At 60.0% G+C, this 22,405-nt stretch overlaps 1 protein-coding gene and 1 long non-coding RNA gene across 13 annotated transcripts; one reads left to right on the top strand and one right to left on the bottom strand.

Moving 5' to 3' along the window:
- Positions 1 to 2: 2 nt before the first annotated feature.
- On the bottom strand, positions 3 to 22,227 carry TMC6 (transmembrane channel like 6). Of its 12 annotated transcripts, XM_070389160.1 has the most exons (23): positions 22,085 to 22,227; positions 21,758 to 21,853; positions 19,705 to 19,835; positions 19,345 to 19,486; positions 19,048 to 19,190; positions 18,789 to 18,884; positions 18,299 to 18,457; positions 16,443 to 16,548; positions 16,227 to 16,320; positions 15,739 to 15,996; positions 15,262 to 15,452; positions 14,020 to 14,164; positions 13,233 to 13,388; positions 12,656 to 12,807; positions 12,478 to 12,559; positions 12,223 to 12,320; positions 10,580 to 10,675; positions 10,233 to 10,308; positions 9,088 to 9,221; positions 8,771 to 8,947; positions 8,614 to 8,692; positions 5,623 to 5,690; positions 3 to 378 (listed from the first exon to the last, which is right to left on the bottom strand). In XM_070389160.1, the coding sequence occupies exons 4-23, from the start codon at positions 19,401 to 19,403 to the stop codon at positions 288 to 290; spliced, it is 2,460 nt and encodes an 819-aa protein (XP_070245261.1). In that variant the 5' UTR covers positions 19,404 to 19,486; positions 19,705 to 19,835; positions 21,758 to 21,853; positions 22,085 to 22,227; the 3' UTR covers positions 3 to 287. The 12 variants fall into 12 exon arrangements, with proteins under 12 accessions (XP_070245261.1, XP_070245262.1, XP_070245260.1 ...); XM_070389161.1 differs by lacking the exon at positions 19,705 to 19,835 and having other exon boundaries at positions 21,797 to 21,853; XM_070389159.1 differs by lacking the exon at positions 19,705 to 19,835.
- LOC138992066 (uncharacterized) lies at positions 19,495 to 21,098 on the top strand. Its single transcript, XR_011467892.1, has 3 exons — positions 19,495 to 19,747; positions 20,282 to 20,428; positions 20,874 to 21,098. It is a non-coding gene; the product is annotated as an uncharacterized lncRNA (long non-coding RNA).
- Positions 22,228 to 22,405: the final 178 nt, after the last annotated feature.

A 22,405-nucleotide genomic window follows, 5' to 3' on the forward strand; every position in this document is an offset into this window, starting at 1 on the left:
CTTAGATGACTGTGCATAGCGTCTTGTACAAGGACTGCTGAGGTGACGGCACTGGCTACAGCAGCAGCAGCCTGTCCCCACGGGCTTCAGGCCGCAGTCAGGAGTCCGAGCACTTGGCACTGGCTCCCAGGCCCACCCCGGGATCGCCTGCCACGACCATAAGTTCAGCGCCAGTTCTGCTGTCTCATCGGGATTGTGAAGATATCCTCTTGAAGACCAGCCGAAACGTCCTTTGTGACTTCTGCTCAGAGACCAATGGAGCAAGTGTCTCCTCCTCTCTTACACTCCTAGGGGCCTCGGCCACATTTTACCGAGAAGACAGGACCCAGGTTGGCTCCGGAGGTCAAGACGGAAAGCTCCTGGCTCTGACCGGCCTCTCTAGAAGACCCAGGAAGAGAGCACGGGAGGACCAGCGTCAGGAGAAGAAGGGCTAAAGGAAGAGTGAAGCTCAGAACACGGACGATCAGAACACACGCGGCATCCTGAACTTGTGTAAACCTGGAGGCCACGACTCCACCAGGAGCTCGAGCCAGCCCTTCCCCGGGTGTTCACCTGGTCCCCTGTGAGTCCAGAGTCACCACAGGGGAGCAAACCATCCCAGCGCCTCACTGGAGAACAAGCTCAGTGCCACCGGGACGGCCGAAGGTGAGGCAGACTTCCTGGAGGAGGTGGCTCTTTCCTCCCAAGCCCAGGGAAAACGGGACACGTGGGAGCACAGAGGAGGATGAGTGACTGCCTCCTGGCCTGGAGCAGGGCCGGGCCCTGCTACCCACAGATGAAAAGGAGACTTGGTGTCTGGAATCAAGAGAAAAATTGGAGGCTCAGAACTGTACTGTTGTTTTTTTTTTAACTCATTCTGTCAACACTGTGGGAGAAGGCAAAGACGTCAGGATGCTCAGCGGGGAGAAGCCTGGTGTGTGGAGAAAGGACTTCTGAATGGGGAGAAAGGGTTGGGAAGGAGCCACCTTGGCCAGCCCTGATTCTAAGGACATAGGCCACAAGACCCGAGGAGCTGAGTGTGTGTTCACTGAGACAGGAAGGTGTTTCAAGAAGATTATTTGCAAGAATAGAGCACATGGGGTGGAACAAGAAGAAGTCACATAGGAGTCGTGATGGAAACATGCGGTTAACTTACTAGCGTCTACACATCAGCTCTCCCAGCAGAAGTGCTGTCGACCGGCTTCGCCTGTGTGAGTGGTGAGCTCAGTCGTGTCCGACTCTGCACCCCCATGGACTGTAACCTGCCAGGCTCCTCTGTCCGTGGCCTTCTCCAGGGGAATCTTCCCAACCCAGGGATCAAACCCACGCCTCCTGCATCGGCAGGCAGTTTCTTACCACACCACCTGGGAAAACTTCCCTGAACGGCAGTCCCACGCTGCAGGTGTGACCCAGGAGCCTGGCTCCCCAGTCACCGTGAAATCCTGAAGCTTGTTTCCAAACACACCCCCGAAGTGCACAGAAGCTTCGGGCTTAAGTGACATTTCAGATACTGGTTCTCCGTCCTGACTGCATGTCAGAATTATCCAGAAATTTCTTAAAATCCCAGAACCCAGGGCACATCATAAATCCATTCCACCAGAGTCTCTGGTCGAGTGTACAGGCATCAGGGTCTTTAAATCTCCCCGGTTGATTCCACTGAGTGGCCAAGGCAGAGGTGGTGTCCGAGGGAGCCTGTTGGTAGGCTGAGACTGTCAGCCTCCCACCCACTGGAATTCAGCCACTTGCAAGAGCCCAGTGGGTCTCATTTGTCAGTTTACGCTTTTTTTTTTTTTTTTTTTTTTTTTTTAAAGCAAAACTGTTACGTGCCAGGCATGGTGCTAAGCACCACGTGGGACTGTGTCCATTGTTCCAACAACCCCAAAAGGGGAGGAACAGGGACTGGGAGAGGTTACGGAATGTGCCAAGGCCATGAGCTGATGAGCATCAAACCCAGGCCCCTCTGACTCCACAGCCTTGCTCGGTCAGGGCCCCTTGGGCTCCATCACGGAATATTACAGCTGGAGGCTCGAGGCCACATGTGTATCAGAAGCCACTGTGATGGGCTACGGACGTGCCTGGAAAGAGAACTGACTGGGACGGGGGCGGAGCTAGTGACTCTGGAATTTGAACCCCGCCAGCCAGGCAGCTGGGTGCCACAGCCCTGGGAAGAATCTCTTCTCTGGAAAACCTTGGCCTTGATCTTGAGGTCCTTCAACTGATTGGACAAGGCCCACACACATCGCGGGGGACAGTCTCCTTAAAGTCAGCTGACTGGGTGCTGGGCGCCTGCAGAATGCCTTCACAGCAACACCTTGGTTAGCGCTCAATGGCCAGGGACACCACCTGACTGGCACACGGTGCCTGCAGAAATGCCCGCAGGCTTCTGGCCCGTTTGTCAGCAGCAGCTTGTCCTGACCTCAGTCGTTGCGAGGCAGGCAAAGTGAGCCCAGCCAGTCATAACTGGCGGCACCAGCTCAGACTGGACGTGGTCAGTTTATGATGTCCATCCATCCATCCAAAAGCGCTCTTCACGTGGAGGTGGGCATCTGGGAGTGCTGGCCCTGAGAGCCCAGGTCAAGTCTCCCCACCCGACTTCACCCACCCAGCGGTGCTCATGCCCGGAACCGCAGCCAAGAGCTGCTGCCAGCTCCTCGAAGAGGTCCCCAAGCATCACCTGCCTGGTACTAGACACAAGCAAGAGTCCTGATGTCGGGTTCCCGAGAAAGTCAGGTGGCGTCTGTCCCGCACGTCTGCCAAACGCAGGAGCGCCCCCTCGACGTGGGACAGTCCTCAAAACAGGGACCATCTGGGGTTAGCATGGGCCCAGCTGGGAGCGTGGCAGATGGCAGAGGTGTCCCCATGGCCCACCTGCGCCCCCCAAGCCAGGCTTTGCTCCCCCAGGTTCCCCATGGAGATGAGGATTGAGGGCCTATTGCCGCTCTCCCATCCTTTCCCACAGGGCTGCTCCCCCAGCTCCTGCGGACAGCGGGCCCTGGTCAGTGACAGCTCTGTCCCCTCCTCCCCACACCCTCGGGCCCACGGCCTCCCACAGGTTCCTCAAGCTCTGCCTGGCAGGACTGGGGTCACCTCACTCCGCCACAGGCCTGGACACTGGCTGCCCTTCCACCTGCCAAAGGCTCCTCTCTCCACAGCTCATTAGCAAATGACCCACCTTATTTCAGTTCAGTCACTCTGAACTGTCCAACATGTTCATGTCTGAACAGTTGTGTCCGACTCTTTGCGACCACATGGACTGCGCTCCAGGCCTCCCTGTCCATCACCAACTCCCGGAGTTTACTCAAACACATGTCCATCGAGTCGGTGATGCCATCCAACCATCTCATCTTCTGTCGTCCCCTTCTCCTCCCACCTTCAATCTTTCCCAGCATCAGGGACTTTTCCAATGAGTCAGTTCTTCGCATCAGGTGGACAGAGTATTGGAGTTTCAGCTTCAGCGTCAGTCCTTCCAATGAATATTCAGGACTGATTTCCTTTAGGATGGACTGGTTGGATCTCCTTGCAGTCCAAGGGACTCTCAAGAGTCTTCTCCAACACCACAGTTCAAAAGTGTCAATTCTTCGGCACCCAGCTTTCTTTATAGTCCAACTCGCATCCATACAAGACTACTGGAAAAACCATAGCTTTGAATAGACGGACCTTTGTTTGGCAAAGTAATGTCTCTGCTTTTTAATATGCTGTCTAGGTTGGTCATAGCTTTTCTTCCGAATGAAATGAAAAGACACATGCTCCTTGGAAGAAAAGCTATGACCCATCTCTGCTGCTGCTGCTGCTAAGTCGCTTCAGTCATGTCCGACTCTGTGCGACCCCATAGACGGCAGCCCACGAGGCTCCCCCGTCCCTGGGATTCTCCAGGCAAGAACACTGGAGTGGGTTGCCATTGCCTTCTCCAGTGCAGGAAAGTGAAAAGTGAAAGTGAAGTCGCTGAGTCTTGTCCGACTCTTAGCGACCCCATGGACTGCGGCCCACCAGGCTCCTCATCCATGGGATTTTCCAGGCAAGAGTACTGGAGTGGGGTGCCATTGCCTTCTCCGTGACCCACCTCAGTTCCTCCCTAAATTTGCCCTCCACCCAGTAACCACTGAAAGCATCACTTCATCATCCGCCACCACACATTCCATATCTGTCCCCTGTACTCTTCCCCCCACCTCACCACAGCCCCCAAGCAGGGCAGCCCTGGAGGCTGCAGTGTGGTGCATCCCTGCTACGAGGGCCTGCGCCAGCAGAGGGCGCCCTGCACTCAGCACTGAAGCCCTGCAGTCTGTTCCATCCAGAGCCCGGCACTGGGGGAGGCCACAGGGCTGGGCCTGGCCAGGAAGACAGCCTTGAAGAAAGAGGGAGAAATTGGAGGCAGAAGAATGCAGGCTGCAGGCCCCGGGGGCACAGCCATACCTGCGCACGCCTGGACAGGCCTGGGTACAAGCACAGACTCCCACAAGATAAGCCCATTTTGCAAAACATGTTTAATTAGAATAAATAAGAGTTCCGGGCAGGGTACACAAGGGGTGCTCCAGCCTCAGGTGGGCTGCAGAGCCTGCCCCCTGCCCCCATCCCCAGTTGTCTCCCAGCGGGGTCACTTCAGGCGGCATCTGCCTGCAGGGCCGCAGGAACCAGGCTGCCAGCCTGGCGCTCTTACTGGGCGTCCCAGCCGTCTGTGAGCAGGGCTGGGGGTGTCACGGCCTCCTCGGTTCTACCAGCCCTGCCAGAAAGGGAAGTCAGCGAGGGGCCCCCGGCGTCGGGCAGTGCGCGCCGGTCACCCCCTTAGGCCACAGGACGCCCTAGCAGCTTCCTCATGAGCTCTGAGAAGGGGAAGGAGCGGGAAGAGGCCAGGATTCACCACTGACACCTGGCCGAGGGTGACCCCAGGGACTGCAGCCCGCCAAGCTCCTCTGTCCATGGGATTCTCCAGCCAAAGACACTGGAGTGGGCTGCCATGCCCTCCTCCTGGCCGGGGTGTGGGGAGGATGTCTTATTAGATGGCTCATTCTAGGGTGGGGGGACTCCTGCTGCCCAGGGTGGGGATGGGGAGCCCCAAGGGCTTCCACCTGCAGACCTCAGCCAGCCCCCCTGGCTGGGCAGGGGCTGGGGAAGGGGGTGTGTGCATCCCCAAGTGTGTCTGTCTGTCCAGGCGGCAGGAAGATGTCTGAGTGTGCCTCCCCATTCCCGGACTTAAGCACAGGCAACAGATGCAGGGTGAGATGTGCGGCCGTGGGAGCAGGCCCTGCACTCCTGATGCAGCAGCATCTGGGGGCAGGATGTTCACCCCATGGCAAGAAAGGGGCGGGGCCTGAGGAGAAGGCCAGCTAGACCGACCCCCTGACTCATCAAGACAGGGGATGCAGAGAGGAGGAGGAAAAGGGTGTGAGAGACCCCAGCTCAACCCTGCCCCCTGCACACAGTTCACTTCCTTTTTTCCTTTCTCACCAGACTTAAGTTCTCCTCCTGCCCCAAATGCCCCACACACCTGAGGAGAAAAGGGGGGGGAAGTGGACAGGGGAGTCCCAAGAAGTTAAGGGCCACCCGGGGAGGCCAGCAGCCACTCCCCACCCCTGACTCCTGGAAGGAAGGGGCCTCTGTCCATTCCCTGCTCCCCCACCCTGCAGACTCCCCTCCCAGGCCCCTCACCTGCTCTTCTCCTTCCTCTCGTAGACACGCTGAAGCTTGTTGATCAAGAAGATTTTGTCCTCCCCCTCCTAGAAACACCAGAACACAGAGAGCAGCTGTCCACTGCATGTCCATCCAGAAGTGGCCTGCTCCAGTATGGCACTCTGAGGGGCTCTCAAAGATTTGACCCCGTGAACACGAAAAGTTTAAAGAAAGGAGACAGAGGTACCAAGCAAGAACGAGGAAAAACTGAGAACCCTACAGTGGGCACACACACACACACACACACACACACACACACAGCTTAGCCTCCTAGCAGCCAATGTGAAAAGGGAAATGTGCTGATTCACACAGCGAGGGCTGCCACCAGAAACAAGCCTGACTCAATATATAACCAGTCCTGCTACTTAGTAAGTCTGCCCTGGGGAAATTACCTCCTCTCTGACCTCGGTCACTGTGTGCTTGGGTCATGGGGTTTGTATGGGTTTTCTATCATTGCGCTAATCGATTACAGAAAGTTAGTGGCTTAAAGCAACACAAATTCAACACCTTTCGGTTCTAGAGATCAGAAGTCTACAATAGGGCTTCTCTGGTGGCTCAGTGGTAAAGAATCCGCCTGTCAATGCAGGAGACACAAGTTCAAGCCCTGGTCAGGGAAGACCTCACATGTCATGGAGCAACTAAGCCTGTGCACCACAGCTATCGAGCCTGCGCTCTAGAGCCCAAGAACCGCAACTACTGAGTCCAAGCACCACAACTACTGAAGCCCGAGCACCCTGGAGCCCGTGCTCCGCAGCAAGAGGAGCCACCACAAAGAGAAGCCCACGCTGCAGCTAGAGAAAAGCCCAGCAGCAACGAAGACCCAGCACAGCCAGACAGAAGGAAACAAAATTTTCTAAAGTCCACAGTGGTCTCACTGGGCTAAAATCAAGGAGTGAGGAGGGCTGGTTCCTTCTGGAGCCTCCAGGGAGAATCTGTCCTCGCCTTCTTCAGCTTCTGAGTCTGCCCACATCCCTGGGCTCACAGCCTCCTCCCATCTGCAGAGCCAGCAGCGTCCAGTCAAGTCCTTCTTACACTCTTTTCTCTGATACTGACTCTCCAACTTCCTTTTCTAAGGGCTTTATCATGCCCACCCAAATGATCCAGGACAATCTTCCCCACCTCCAGATCAGCAGATGGAATTACAGCAACTGTAATTCCATCTGCAATCCTGAACCCCCAACTCCAATGCCAGGTGACATGGCTCATTCACAGCTCCTGGGTTTAGGACAAGGACATCTTTGGGGCAGCGATCAACCAATACTTTGGCCACCAGATACGAAGAGCCAACTCATTGGAAAAGACCCTGATGATGGGAAAGATTGAGGGCAGGAGGAGAAGGGGGCGACAGAGGATGAGATGGTTGGATGGCATCACCGACTCAACAGATGTGAGTTTAAGCAAACACTGGGAGATGGTGAAGGACAGGGAAGCTTGGCGTGCTGCAGTCCATGGGGTCGCAAAGAGTTGGACATGACTTAGCGACTAAACAACAACAAATCAGCCAACCCAGGGCTCTTTCGACAAATGACTGTGAAAAGTGCATAAAGGTTTAAAGTCGAGAACCCGGTTAAACATCCGGCAGACTTCAGGGCCCATGCAGCTCCAGGGTCAGACTGGGTTTCTGGTAGGGAGCCTTCACAAAGAGAAAACAGCAATTCTGCTCGAATGCGTCCTGGGTGCCGGGGACCCTGGCTCACCCAGGAAGATGCTGAGACAGACACACCTCCAAGATGGGTCCTCCCCATTGTCTCTCCACCGAGTTGGTGGGTACAGAGGGCCGTGCGCCTGAGTAAGCCGCCCTGCTCAGTCCCAGGAGAAGATGCTCCGAGTGCTGGCGGAGCTCAGACCAGCAGCCCCAGACTCAGAACCGGGCCCGTGCTCAGCCTTGGTGGGAGACGCTGCCCACCACGAGGGCCGCCTGGGGAACTGTCCTTCAGCTCCTAGAGGAACGGCAGGCGGAACAAGGCGAACCAGGGGTTCTCCTCTCAATGCCCCTGTGCATCCCGCCGGGTACCTCAGGTCCCGAAGAACTACACAGCAGAGCACGAGCCAGTTGGGAAAAACAACCCATTTCCAACAGCTGGGGCCAGGCAACCCCCCTCAGCCAAAACGCCCAGCCTGAGCCCTGCCTGCTGTTTGTAGAAGCATTGCATTGCTTACAACCCAATAAAAAGTGGAAGCAGTCCCCAGGGGATCCTCCCACTTGGAAAGACCTAACTCTGAGCCCCTGCACCAACCAGCCAGCAGCAGGCTCACACGAGCTGCAGCCCAGCCCGGTCCCGCCTTGGCTGACCCCCCGCAGTGGACCCTCAGGTCACTTCTAACGCAGGATGGCGGGGAGCTACCAGCCCTGATGTGACTGCCTGGGGAACACAGGCAGCAGCTGGTCCCAAGGTGGGCTCAAGCATTGAGTACACAAGGGAGAAACCGGAAAGGAAAGGGAGAAAAGGAAAAAAAAATAGCAGTGGGGAGAGTAATGTCGGGGCCCTGGGGACAAGGTCAGAGGCCACTGAGTATTCAGGGAGAACTGCTGTCACTGACACGTGCTCCTGAGCAGCCAGCCCAGACCTGGGCAGGGTAAGGACCAGGCGAAAGGCTCCTGCCGTCCAGGCAAACGCCAGCCCGAGTGACCCTGACTGTCAGGGCAGTGACTTGCCCCAAAGGTGATGGGAGGTCCAGTAACTGAGCAGGGAGGAGGGAGGGACAGCCCATGAGGCAGGGCTGGGCGACCTCTGGGGGACTGGGGGTGGGGGGGGCGGTCGTCGGAGAAGCACCTCTGGAGCCCTCCTCCCAGCGGGCTCTTTGCAGATGGGCAGCCTGGCTGCCTCCCATCTACAACTCTGATGAATACAAACTATGTATCTCAATTGATATAATTTGCTTAGCAAACAACCCCTTTCCACAGCCCAGATCCCAGGGAGGTTAAAAGCCTGGAGGGACCCTGGGTGGAGGGCTCAGAGGGGCACTCACGTTGCTGATTTGCTCCTTGAGGAGGCAGATGACCTTCCGCTGGCCCTTCACCACCTGGATGTTGAGGTAGATCACAGCCCTGCGGGAGACGGGCGGTCAGGCTGGGCCCCTCGCAGGAGCCCCGGGGGTGGCAGAAGCCAGGGACCCCGTCACTCACAGCAGCAGGGCTGACACCAGGTAGATGGGGAAGGTATCTTCCACCAGGTAGCGGTGGATCCAGGGCAGCCAGGAGACGCGGGGGCCCGCCTTCTCCAGGCGGCGCACCCACACCTTCCCCGCCTCATACATGGTGTCCAGGGTCCGGAAGGGGCCGCAGGTGCTTGAGGGCTTCACCCTGGGGGCAGAGGGTGGGCGGCGTGACCCCTGAGCCCGGGCAAAGGGCCGCTCCACACCACCCGAACCTCGGCCAGCAGTCAGAGCCTCGCCAGGCGGCCTTCCCCACACCCCAACCCCGGAGGCCAGGCGCCCACTCACTGCCAAACAGCGTAGCAGAGGAAAACGGCCGCGCCCAGGAAGGAGGGGAAGCAGAGCAGGGAGATGAAGACGGTGCTCATGTGGGACGCCTTCCAGGGCCTGCGGGGTGCCTGGCAGTTGGCCATCAGGCTGGCCTGGGGACAAAGGCTGCGTTTGGCCACCACCACCCTGCCGTCCACCACCCCCACTCCCAGGCCTGGTGGGGCCTCCCAGAGCGAACAGGACGGAAGCCCGCCGTGGGCTGAGGGGGTGCTGCGCTTCCAGCACCCTGAGCCCGGCTTCCAGCCTGAGCCAAGACCTCAGAACAGCCCGACAGAGAGGCAGACGCTCGAAATCCTAAGCCCGCAGGCTGGGGAGGGCCAGTGGGGCCACCTCCCCGTCTGCAGAGGAGAGACCAATGGACATGGGGGGATGCTTGGCCAGCTCACTTGTAAGCAGGAGGGATGCTACTCAAAGCCACCTCCATTGACTAAAGGTCTCCAGTGGGCCAGACCCACGCCCTGGGCTTTATAAACGTCATCTCCAGCAGTGCCCCCTAGGGCACCATCCATAGGGTTTTTTTTGTTTGTTTTATTGTTTAGTCACTAAAGCATGTCAGACTTTTTGTGACCCCACGGACTGTAGCCTGCCAGGCTCCTCTGTCCATGGGATCTCTCAGGTAAGGATACTGGAGTGGGTTCCCATTTCCTTCTCTAGGGGATCTTCCCAACCCAGGAATCGAACCCATATCTCCCGCTCAGCAGGTGGATTCTTTACCACTGAGTCACCTGGGCAGACCATATCCCCTGTGTACAGATGAGGAAACACGGGGAGCAGAGGAGAGGAGGTGCTGGTTCTGAGCGCCTCTGAGCCCCCGGCTGGAAGCCCTGACCTGTACACACGGGCACGTGGCGACAACCATAGACCCTAACGGGATGCTGCCAGCCTGCCAAAGGCAGAGATTCGGGGCCAGAAATCAGCTGGGGTCTGTGCGACTGACCCCAGAGGGTGGCCCTGGGCTGCCAGCCGCGTACCACCCAGGCCAGGGAAGAGTTCTAATGTCCTAGGGCTCCGTGTTGCCGGCCCAGCGGCCACCCTGGCTGCACACGCTCCCCAGGCCTGCTGCCCCCCGCGCCCCCACCCCCAGGACCCAGCAACACCTTTACCTTCTTAATGTAGAAGAGGAGCAGCAGTTTAATGATCTGCATGGCGGGCAGGAGCGGGGAAAAGAGGACCCCCAGCCTGAGGAGGGCGTGGAGAAGAGAGGACTGCAGTCCAGGGTCTGGGGTCCTGACCCCCGGGCTGCTCCCCAGGCCCAGAACTGTCCCCCCAGGCCTGGCTCAGGATCAGACCTCGAGGAAAGCCCAGCAAGGGGACTGGAGCCTGGGTCCACTGGGAGCTGAGGGGTCAGGTCACTCCAGAATCCCAGGACTGGACCTTGCTGGGGCCTTGAGGGGGAAGGGGTCAGCCTCCCCGGGGGCTGGGCAATGGGACACACAAGGGAGATGCTCACCAAGTCAGGGTCTGCCCGTAAATCAGCTCCAGAACATTTCCTGCAATGTCGAACTCAGGCTTCCCCTTCCTCTTAAGCTGCTTCTCAGAGAAAAGCCTGGGGCAGAAGAGCCCGGGGGTCACTAAGGAGGACCGATCCCCGAGACCAGCCCGAGGGACGCTGGGACCCCACCCTGACCCGCACGGCAAGCTGACGAGCCAGCCCACCCCTCCCAGTGCCCAGCGATGTTGAGGGGAGACGGCGGACTGGGGTCCCACACGGAGGGGTCTGCACTGCAGCTGACTTAGTCTCTGTCCATTTTCTAAGCACGTGCGATACACCCCAGTGCAAACATGCACGTTGGCATCAAAGGTGTTACTGCTTTTTAAAAATCTTATTCCCTGGTGGCTCAGACGGTGAAGAATCTGCCTGTGATGAGGGAGACCCAGGTTCGATCCCTGGGTCAAAAACTTCCCCTGGAGAAGGGAAAGTATTCTTGCCTGGAAAATTCCATGGACAGAGAAGCCTGGCAGGCTGCAGTCTGTGGGGTTGCAAAGAGTTGGACACGACTGAGCAACTTTCACTCCCTCCCTGGTGAAAGTGAATTGAAAGTCGCTCAGTCGTGTCTGACTCTTTGCGACCCCATGGACTATACAGTCCATGGAATTCTCCAGGCCAGAATACTGGAGTGGGTATCCCTTCTCCAGCGGATCTTCCTGACTCAGGAATTAAACCAAGGTCTCCTGAATTGCAGGAGGATTCTTTCCCAGCTGAGCTATCAGATATGGCATCCCTCTTGGTGGCTCAGTGGTAAAGAATCCACCTGCCAGTGCAGGAGACACAGTTTGATTCCTGGCCCTGAAGATCCCACATGCCATGAGGCAATTAAACCAGTGCGCCCCGACTACTGAGCCTATGCTCTAGAGCCTGGGAGCCACGACTACTGAACCCACATGCCACAATCACTGAAGCCCCAAGCCCTAGAGCTTGTGTTCCACGGCAGAAGAAGCCGCTACAGCGAGAAGCCTGCACACAGCAACGAAGACCCAGCACGGCCAAGGAAAAAAAAGATTTTCTAAAAAAAATATTTTTATTATTATTGAGGCCTCCCTGGTGGTCCAGTAGTTAAGACTCCACGTTTCCACTGCAGGGGGCAGGGGTTCGATCCCTGGTCGGGGAAGTTCTGCATGCCACGAGGTGCGGCCAAAAATAAAAATCAATCTTGAAAAAATTTTAAGTAAAAATCTTATTATTTTTAAATTCCAATGTTCTCAAAGAAAACACAAAAAAGAAGGAAATGACACCTGCCATGCTAGCACCCACAGCCAGGACAGCTGAACACATTCTTCCACTTTCTGTGCTTCCTCCCGACCCTTTTTCCCTTGACGGATTAGACTACATGCATCATTTTGAAACCTGTTTTCCTTTCCGATCTAAAAATACGCTACATCCTGTTTTCTCAGGGTTTTTCTCAGTTTAACGATATTTTACAGAAGAGCTGTCATGGGTGGAAATTTGTGGTCCCAGTGTGGGGTCAGGTCCTGATTTTCAGAGGCCTGAGGACCGCCCAGGTGACCCCACCTCCACCACACACGCAGGGGAGGATGCTAGGAGCCCTTCTGCAGGGGATGCCCAGGTGCGGGGACCCAGCCTGCGGGCCTCACCTCCACACCAGCTCCCCCAGAAGCGTGTCCAGCAGCGTGAAGATGAAGTCCATCACCATGAGCCGGTACAGCTCCTGGCCCACGAAGTTCTCCCAGCACTGAAACGGAGGCGGCCTCAGCCCCCACCCTCCCCTGCCACCAGGGTGCCCCCAGGACGCTTGCGGACAGAGCCAGGGAAGGTCAGGCAAGGGCTGGCTGCTGTGAGGGGCCCGGGGAGCCCCAGGCCCCCACCAGCACCGCCCAGCCCACCCTCACCTGGTCCTTCAGGGTGCCCACCCTGCGGCCCAGCCAGTGGTAGCAAAGAATCCCCAAGGTGACCATCTTGAGGATGAGGTTCCTGCGGAAAAGGGTGGGTGCATGGGCTGAGGGCAGGGCGCCTGGGAGACAGAAGTCCCGCCCCAGAAACCCGCACCTGGCCCAGCTAGCCTCGCACCTGCAGATGGCCACGTACACCTCCAGCACTGGGGAGTCGTGCCGCTCCAGGGCGGCCAGGATGCGGAACAGGTAGGGGCCCCCCAGGTTGAGGAGGCAAACCACCAGGGGCAGGAGCAGCAGGACAGCCTCCCGCTCCGCGGACACTGGGCTCTGCTGGGGCGGGGCGGGGCGGGGCAGCGGTCCCCGGAGGGGCCCAAGGACAGGGTCAGGTCCACTGCCGGGCCCGGCCGCGGTGGGGAAGGGGCTGCAGGGAGGGGTCTGGGGGGACAGAGCAGGTGCAGATGCAGGCACACCTCCCCCACCCCAGGCCCTGTGTTCAAACCGCACAGGAAGGGGGGCGGGAGGCGGAGAAGGGAGGATGGAACGCAGGTGTCGGAAAAAAAGTGAAAAGAGAAACCAAAAGACAAGAAAACAAAAGGACGTCATAATAGCGTTAGAACTAGAATGAGAACAAGGCCCGGGAGGAAAGTGTCCTCTGGAGGGGGCCGGGGCGGAGGGTGTGGGAGGCCAGGGGCCCCAGCTAATAAAGCGGGAGGCCCCGGCCTCCTCGGGGGCCGCCCGCGCCCTCTCCGCACCTTGATCATGAGCTCCGAGAACGTGTAGACAGCTAGGGTGCAGCCCAGAGTGGTGCCCAGACATAGTAGCCACACGAGCCCCAGCACAGCCACCCGTCGCAGCTGCCCGCACGCGCTCCGGCGGTGCTGGCGTGACTGCCATTCAGCCAGCAGCTCCTGCAGGTGACAGCGAGCCTGTTCCCCAGGGCACAGACACGCGGGGACCTGCCCACACGAGCACCACACCCCGGGGGGGCGCACGGAGCCGACACACGGGGAGGCTTGGGGTCGGGGGCGGCCAGGGCTCACCTTCCGCCTGCCCCCGGTACCACGGCCTGTGGCTCCGTCAGAGGCCCCGTCTCCAGGGACGTGGCCTGCCCCCCACCTGCCTACTGAGCCGTGCTGCCTGCAGACAGCTGTTCCCTCACCGACTAGGAGCCATGGGACGCTCCCTGAGGGCCCGACAGCTGGGTCAAAACTGAGCGCCCGTGACTCGAATCCCACAGCAGGGACCCCCAACAGCAGAGACTCTTCCAGGAGGCCCAGCTCAGCCACCCTCTGGCCCAAAGGGCCATGGGCAAGGGACTGAGACCTCACTGTTCTCACTTGTACCCCAGGGCTACCGGGGGGGCTGGGAGTGCGGGCCAGCTGGCACAGTGGAGGCCTCTTCCTGCCAGGGCCGGAGGACACGGGGCCTTCAAGAAGAGGAAGCCCTTCTCGAAGGCCCACTGCAGGGCCCCAACTGGTGTTCCCCTGGACATGGGGGTAGCAGACCGTGGCCCCAGGGGGCTGTGAGCCCCCAGCTCACCTTCAGCTGGGTTCGGATGTTGTCGTGCTGAAGCCGGGTGGCCCATCTCTGGGTCACTTTGTAGTCCCAGGAACAGAAAACGGTGATGGCGTGGACCCCCGAGGTGCTGCCCACTCGGTAGCTCTCCCCGAAAGAGCGGGACATGCTGGGAGAAGCAGAGCCAGGCTTGGCAAAAGGCGAAGAGGCCGGGAGAAACAGATCTGACAAAGTGCACCGGCCACTCACAGGAGGCCCCCCACCCCCGGCCAGTGCTGATGGGCCTCCGGCCACTCTCCCTGCCCTTCCTCTAGCCCAGAGCTCTCAGCCTCCTGGGGTGGACCACCGCCCACCCTAGGTCAGACCTGTCCAGCAGGATGCCCAGCAGCCACAAAGGGCTAGAAATGGGGTCAGCTCCACTCCCCACCACCACGCCGGCTGCCTCCCACCCAGACGTGGCTAGAGAAGCTTCTGGCTTGCCTCAGGACCTGTGCACTGCCTCTTCTGAGAACCAGAGTACCTTCCTCTGTCTTTCCCTTGCTGCCCTTATTTAACCTCCCTCTGTGGTACTAGGGCCACCCCCCTAGGAAGCTGGTCTGACTCCCATGCTCCATAACACCTGAGCAACGCAACAGTTTCCCAGCCTCTTCACTGGCCTGTCTTCTCCTGTACACAGCAAGCGTCTCAAGGATGTGCACAGAGCTCATTTATCTTCCTGCCCTGAGCAGAGCGCAGCAAATGTGTGTGGAGTGGATGGGTGTGTGGATGAAAGTATGGATGGAAGGAAGGATCTACAGACGCATGGTTGATGGATAGATGGATGGATAGAGTGATGATGGATGGATTGTTGTTGTTCAGACTCAGCTGTGTCCAACTTTGTGACCCCAAGGTGGACTGCAACAAGCCAAGCTTCCCAATCCTTCTCTATCTCCCGGAGTTTGCTCAAACTCATGTCCCTACCATCCAACCATCTCATCCTGCGTTGCCCCCTTCTCCTCTTGCCTTCAATCTTTGGACGGATGAGTGGATGGGAAAATGGATGGGTGGGTAGCTAGATGGATGACTGGATGGGTGGCTGGATGGATGAAGAGATGATGAATGGATGGGTAGCCAGATGGATTAATGGATGGACAGATGAACGGATGAATGAACGGAGGGAGTGATGACGGATGGATAGGTAGACAGATGGATGAATGAATGAACAGATGGATGCATGGGTTGGTCAGTGATGCTCAGAACTGGGTTCACACGGCAGAGAGCCATTACCTGTAGACCAGAGTGATGCAGGTGATAAAGAAAGCTGCCCCCAGGGTGAAGAGGTAGGCCAGCGGCATGCTGTAGGGCAGGCTGCCCGCCTCGGGAGTGCACTGGCTGCCATCCAGTGGGGAGGCACAAGGCTGGTTCAACGTGGCGTTACTGTAGTAGCCGTAGTACATGACACTGTGGGTGAGGTAGCCCTGCGGAGAAAACGCCTGGCAGGGTCAGGGAGTCTGCCCTCCTGGCAGCTGACCCACCCTCAGGCTTGCAGGGCACCCAGAAGGTGGTGCGAGGAGAAAGGCAGAAGGGGAAGGGCCAGAGAGCAAGCGGGGTGAGGGGAACACGGAGGTGAACGGAGGAGCGCGGCTGCCCTAGGGCTTCCAGGGTCCCAGGGAAAGCGAGGGAGCCAGAGCCACAGCAGGAGTTGGGGTGGGGGTGTAACGAGAGGGTGCCCCTGCTCGCCGCCCCCTCCCCGCCAAGCCTCACCCCGCCGGTGAGGAGCTCCAGGCCCGTGAAGGCGGGCACAGGGCCCGTGGGCGCAGGTGGGAAGGCGGCCTGCACGCCCACGATGAAGGCCAGCAGCGGCAGCAGCAGCAGGGTGTTGAAGGCCAGCAGGGTCTTGAGGAAGAGGAAGTAGGACAGGACGCTGGAGCCGAACCGGCCCCCGATCCGCTTCAGGGCATAGTGCCAGGGCATCAGGGCCTGCAGCCCCGAGAGCAGCGCCAGCCCCAGGTTGTGCGAGGCCTGCGGGGACAGCGGCAGCACGGCTCTCAGGCGGGGCCGGGGCGGGGAGCCGGCCCCAACAGGACCGCAGTCCAGTCTGGGGCCCGGAGCGCAGGGGCGCCGTGAGGGGAGAAGGGAGGTCAGCCCCGGCCCGGAGCCAGGCTGGAGGCGTCAGTCGGAGGGAGAAAGGACCCCCCCATCGCCCCCACTCCACTCCACCCCTTCCCTCCCGGGTACCCAGATGCTCCTACCAGGACACAGCTGTCACGGAGCTGGTCGCAGCAGGAGAGGAGCCCGCGGTGCCGCTGGGCTCTGTGCTTGCCCCTTGGGGGCCGGCTCTCCTCCCTGGAGGCAGAGGCAGCGTCTGGGGTCGGTCCACTCCCTCCCCACCGGGGACCGCCATCACCCCTGCCCCGCCCACCCGAGGAAGGGCGTCTGGGGGCCACCCGAGGTGGAGGGGCACTGACCGCAGGCAGCGTTTCTCAGCCAGGCTCAGGGGCATCCCCCGAAGCATGTGGTCCCGCTGGGCCGCTGTCAGGCCCTGGAGCTCCTTCACCAGGAGGCCCCGCTTCTCTGCAGGGGGAAGGAGGCGAGCTGAGGTTCCTGCGGCACCCTGCCCTCCCTCCTGCCATGCAGCTGTCCCCTGCCACCCAGGCCTCTGCCTCCGGGCCAGGCCCACATGCCTGCCGGCCGTCACCCTCTCTTACCTCCACCCCCGGGAGCCCAGGACACAATCAAGTTCCCCGCATCTTCCAAGGCCCAGCCCAGTGCCCCTCTCCTTGACCCAAACTCCCCTCCTGGGGCCCCTCGAGCATCTTGCTCTGATCCCCCCATGCACTGGAGCCCTATATGCTCCCCCTACTCAGCAGCAATGGGGTCCCAGCCCCCCAGCCCCCCACCACTTCCCACTATGCCAAGCCCCGCTGGGGTCAGTAGAGGACGGCGGGGTCTGGAGACCTGGCCACCCCTCGGCCTCTCTCCTTTCATCCTCACACCCACCCTGGAAAGGGGATGCTATTTTAACTCCTCTTTCCAGATAAGAAATGACCGAAAAGCAGACATCCAGCCTGGTTCGCACAATAAAACTGGAACATTCACCCTGACCCCTGAGCTCACATCACCCTGCACTGCTCCGTCACCTACCAGCTGGGGGCCTTGGGTAAACAGGGAGGGGAAACACAGGAGGGCCCCAGGAAGTGCCCAAGGCCCTGGGCGCTGCTGCCAGAGATCACTTGGTTGAAGACTGACCTGTGCGCTGGGCCCTGCGCCTTCCTACAGCTTTTCTCTCTTGTTCCCCAACTCCCCCACAGCAGCCTCCCAGATGCTCAGGGAAGCCAGGAGGCTCCCACCCGGGGCCTTTGCACATGCCCCCATCAGCTCTAGTGTCATGTCCTCCAGGAAGCCTCCCGGGATTCCTCTAGGCTAGATGGGCGCTGCAACGCTCTCCTGCCAGGCACTTTTCCTCAGCTGCCCTTGTCTGAGCTTTGTTGTTGCTGTTCAGTCACCGGGTTGTGTCCAGCTCTTTGTGACCCCATGGACTGCAACACACCAGGCCTCCCTGTCCCTCACCGTCTCCCAAAGTATGCCCATGTTCATGTCCATTGCATCGGCTACACCATCCAGCCATCACATCTCATCTCAATCTGAGTTTTCAGTTCAGTTCAGTTCAGTTCAGTCGCTCAGTCGTGTCCGACTCTTTGCGACCCCGTGAATCGCAGCACGCCAGGCCTCCCTGTCCATCACCAACTCCCGGAGTTCACTCAGACTCACGTCCATCGAGTCAGTGATGCCATCCAGCCATCTCATCCTCTGTCGTCCCCTTCTCCTCCTGTCCCCAATCCCTCCCAGCATCAGAGTCTTTTCCAATGAGTCAACTCTTCGCATGAGGTGGCCAAAGTACTGGAGTTTCAGCTTCAGCATCATTCCTTCCAAAGAAATCCCAGGGCTGATCTCCTTCAGAATGGACTGGTTGGATCTCCTTAACCATCGCTTATCCGTTTATTTGGTTCCTGTTTCACCAGATGATAAACTGCACGAGAACTGAATGGATATGCTCACCACCATCACATCCCAAAGCCAATACCAGCGTCTGTGACACTACAAACACTCGACAGACATTGTAGAGTGCCTGGCTGCTGAGTCAGATCCTGTGCAACCGGAGAGGCCCATGCTTCTCTGTCCCAATGGCTGGGACACCAAGACCCTCCTGCACGCCTGCAAAGGGACCTCACTCCAGGGGACCTTCAGACAGCCCGCTGCTCCCCAGCCCCCACCCCGCCAGCAGATGTCCTCCCCAGTGAGGCCCCGCCCCACCCCCACTCACCCTCCTCCTCCAGGACCGCAGAGTCCAGCTCCAGGTCGTACAGGCGGAGGCTGGGCCGGGCTGAGCGGCCCATGTCCCTGAGCTGCGGCCGGCCGGCCCTGCGACGCAGCTTCACCGTGCGGCTGTAGTACTGGGAGATGATGGCCCCACGGCTCCGGCCTGCGGAGGCCACTGGTCAGTGGAGGGATGCGGCCCCCTCACGTGGAGCAGGGGCCACCACCCCCCACACACACACTGCTTCCCAGGACCCAGGAAAGTCCCTTCATAAGAGACCTCAAGCTCCACCGGTTCCCAAGAGTCTATTTTTATCCCCATGATGACTCTGGAGTCATTTTTTTAGAACCCAGCGAGGCTGCCTGGGGCTGGGCTGGGCCTCCAGGCAGCAGATAGGGTGAGGTGGGAGCAGAAGGGGCCCGGCTCTGGGATCTGTAGATCTTTAGCCAGAAACCCCAGCCCAGCCCAGGGTCCGAAGGGAAAGGGTCCCACTCACCAATGGTGCGACTGGGCATGCTGGCCAAGATGCGGAGCGTGGCCATGCTGTAGACGGGGGCACCCTCAGGCCCCAGCATGGTCTCGTGGTCGCTGCCTGTCCAGCAAAGTTAAGACTTGTCCAGAGGTTCTACGGATCCTGCCGGCTAGAGATCTCCCCGCCCAGCCCCCTCCCCAGGCCGCTAGGAGGGGCTTCCTCAGAGGGTGAGAGGCTCAGTGCCCTGCCCACCGCATCCCAGCACCTGGACAGGTGGGCTCACCTGAGGCCCCCAGGGCGCCAGTCTCCGGCTGCCTCTGCTGCAGCTCCAGCCCCTCCTCGGCCACCCAGCGGCTCTGCTCCTGGATGAGCTGGTGGAAGGAGTCATGCACTTCGCTCTCATCATAGGGGCTGGGCTCTTGGCTGCTGGATCCAGAACGGGGGATGTGGCGGGGAGGTCAGGCTGCTGCTGACCCAGTCCTCATCCCAGCAGCCTTCCCCCTCCAAAGGGCTGAGGTCCAGCCCACCTCTCCCTGGGGGTGACACATCCCGGCCCCCAGCCCCACCCCAGAGCACCTACCCCTCTGGGTCCTCTGGGGTCTCGAGGACATTGAGGACAAAGGCTGGCGACTGGGACATGTCTGCAGCCCACTGCCAGCAAGTCCACAGCCCTAGCGCAGTTCAGAGCCTGGACACGGCCTCCAGAGCCTCCCGCTGCCCATCTGATGAGACAGGAAGCGTTACAGCAAAGTGAGCCTGGCACCCAGCCCCGCCACCCACTCCCTGGGGACCGTGGGAGGTGCCGCTTCCAGCCTGGGCTGCCTGAGCCCCAACCCTGCCCCCATCTACAGACAAACACCAAACACACGGTCACACGGTCCAGTGTTGTTAGTCACTCAGTCGTTCCCACTCTTTGTGACCTCCATGGACGATAGCCCACCAGGATCCTCTGTCCATGGAATTCTCCAGGCAAGAATACTGGGGTAGGTGGCCATTTCCTTCTCCAGGGGACTTTTCCCAACCCAGGGATGAAATCCGGGTCTCCCGCACTGCAGGCAGATTCTTTGCCATCTGAGCCACCAGACAAACCCAAAGAATACTGGAGTGGGTTACCATGCCCTCCTCCAGAGGATCTTCCCAACCCAAGGATTGAACCTGCGTCTCTCAGGTCTCCTGCATTGGCAGGCAGGTTCTTTACCACTAGCGCCACCTGGGAAGCACCAGTGAGTGACCCGAGAAAAACCGCAGGCAGGAATGGACTGACAGGGAGACTCCTCCACCACCAGAGGGGAGGAGGGCAGTTAGGGAGGAAGGAAGGGAGGGGAGTCTGGGCAGTTCCCCACCGGTTTCCTCAGTGGCGCCATTCCTGCAAGAGGATGGGCGGGTGGGGGCCTGCGGATGCAGCTCTCCATTCCTAAGGTTCTGACCTGGGGAGTCCCCCTCTTGGGGAGAAAGGTCAGGACAGCTGGGGCCTTTCCTGTGCCCACCCGTGACCCCGCAGCACTTCCTCCTGCCAGAAATCTCACAGGAGCCAGCGGCCTGGGCCCGCGCCCCTCACCCCTCACCAGCGCCGGACAGAACAGCAGACAGCATGGCCTCAGCTGCACCCTAGACTGCGTCCCCCCTCCACGGCGGTCACTCTGTGCCAAGCTGGGCACATCAAGGTCTCAGCCCTCCTGAGAGTTCCTTACATTCCATCACCTCCGGGCGGGCCTAGGCAGCTGGCTGGGGAGGGGGCTGGGCCTTAAACAGGCAGCCTTTGTCCGGGCTCTGCCGTCACCCAGGACAACAGAACCAGGGTGGCCTTGTCCAGGCTCTCCACCCTGTGGGAGTGGGGCGGGGGGGGGGCGGGCTCCCAGCCACCAGCTGACGCCTGCAGGACTCTGCCCCAGCAAGACTGGGCCCAGCCCTCAGTCTGCCCTGTCCCCCACCCCCGCCCCTCTCCCCACCCTTAACGCCAGGGAGCTCAGCACTTAGGAAAGCTGGCTCAGCTCAAGGGGCTTCCTCAGGCGAGGCCGGGGTGCCCAGCCCACTAGAGCTGTGCCCAGACAGTGCCCCTGCTTGGGGGTGTCCAGTCACAGCCCAAGCCCCCTCCCTTTCCTCCCACAGGAGCACAGTGTGGAGAAACCAGCAGAGGTCAGGGGTGGACTCTTGACTCGGCCTAAAAGGAAAAGTGGCTGGAGCCGGGGCTGAGAGTGCCCCCACAGTCTAGAGCGGGAATTCCTTCCAGGAAACACAGACCTTCCCAAGTTCTGAGCTACAGGCCTCTCCCACACACCCCTTCTCCAGGAGGGAGGAGCAGGGCGTGTGGGAGGTGCTCAGAGGCTGCGTGGGGGCTGGGGGCTCACCTGGGCACTGGCACCTGGGCACTGCTTTGGACTTCTGCCTGGGTGGTACCCAGGGCCCTGGTACCCTTGCCCAGGTGGGGACAAGTTGGGCAGGAGTTTCCGGGGCGCACCATTACTGAGCCCTGAGCTGGGTAGGGAGGTGCAGGGCCGGGCCCAGTCTCCAGAAACTCCACCCCAGCCGGAAGCGAGTCCTCTGGGGGCAGTTACCATCAAGGCAGAGTGGCAGCCACGCCTGCAAGCCCAGTGGCGGTGACAGCTCTGAGAGCCCCTGGACCCTCATCTGCCAGTCTCCCACCCCCTCACTTTCGATCAGTGGTACCTACGGGGGCCTCTACCCCTTCCCTTCCGGAGAAACAAAACCCGCTGCCCTCCCCCTGAAGCACCTGCAGGGGCGAGGGGGAGGGGCGGGTGGTGCAGTGGGATCAGCCGGTCCCCCAGCGGGACCCTCCGCAAAACTCAGGGAGATACAGAAGAACCGCGGGAGGGAACTCAGTGCCTAGTGGTCTCAGAGTCCCAAAGGAACTTGGAGGGGGTCTAGCTGGTGGCCTCAAGGGAACTGGATGGGGTTGGGAGGGGGCGGGGACCACCCCTAAGCCGCAGAGTTATCGCTCCGCCCCACCAGGGTCCCTCATCCTGGCCGCTTACCTGGGGGGCGCTGGGGAGCGGGGACGGGCGGCGACTCACCTGTCCCCCGCCCCTGCCCAGCAAGGGCCGCCGGGAACTGTGTTCGGACTCCACCAACTGCGGGAGGGACCGAGAGGTCAGAGGGAGCGAGTGGACAACCCGAGACGAGGCAGACCTGGCGGAGCCACAGAACTGCACCGCCCAGCCCGGCCCACGTGGTGACCCGCCTCCGATAAGTCACGTGACCCGACGGCGGGGTTGGGGGGGGCGCCCCGCTTCTCCTGCCCATCGAGCCCTCGACGAACTGTGCCCTCTCCCCGCCAGCTTTCGACCCTTATCCTCACCCACCCAGAGGTCTGAGCAGGATGAAGGCGGCCGAGTATCTAGAAGCCTTCTAGTCTCTGGTCGAAGCCAATTTCTGTGGGACTCAGTTTCCCCAAGTTTCAAACGGGGACAGTAATCGCAGACCTGCCCGCTTCTCAGAGCGATGATCAAAATAACACCAGGCAGCAAAACCACACGAATGGGGCCGGCCCTGCCACACCAGATTGGGTAACCCCTTCCTCCTGCACAGCCTCCGGCAACTCCCGCAAACTGTCTGGTGGAACCTGGGGCTTATCTCCGCCCCAGTCTGGGCGTGGCTTTTGCTGTTTCTCCCGCCGAGTTCCG

Source organism: Bos mutus, chromosome 19 (assembly GCF_027580195.1).
Source record: "Bos mutus isolate GX-2022 chromosome 19, NWIPB_WYAK_1.1, whole genome shotgun sequence".
NCBI lineage: Eukaryota > Metazoa > Chordata > Mammalia > Artiodactyla > Bovidae > Bos > Bos mutus.

Coding starts and splice junctions, on each gene's coding strand:
- TMC6 (XM_070389161.1), bottom strand. CDS start 19,403: ATGTCCCAGTCGCCAGCCTTTGTCCTCAATGTCCTCGAGACCCCAGAG. Junction 12,321..12,477: donor TGGGCACCCTGAAGGACCAG/GTGAGGGTGGGC, acceptor CCTCCGTTTCAG/TGCTGGGAGAACTTCGTGGG. Junction 10,309..10,579: donor TACGGGCAGACCCTGACTTG/GTGAGCATCTCC, acceptor CGCCCTCCTCAG/GCTGGGGGTCCTCTTTTCCC.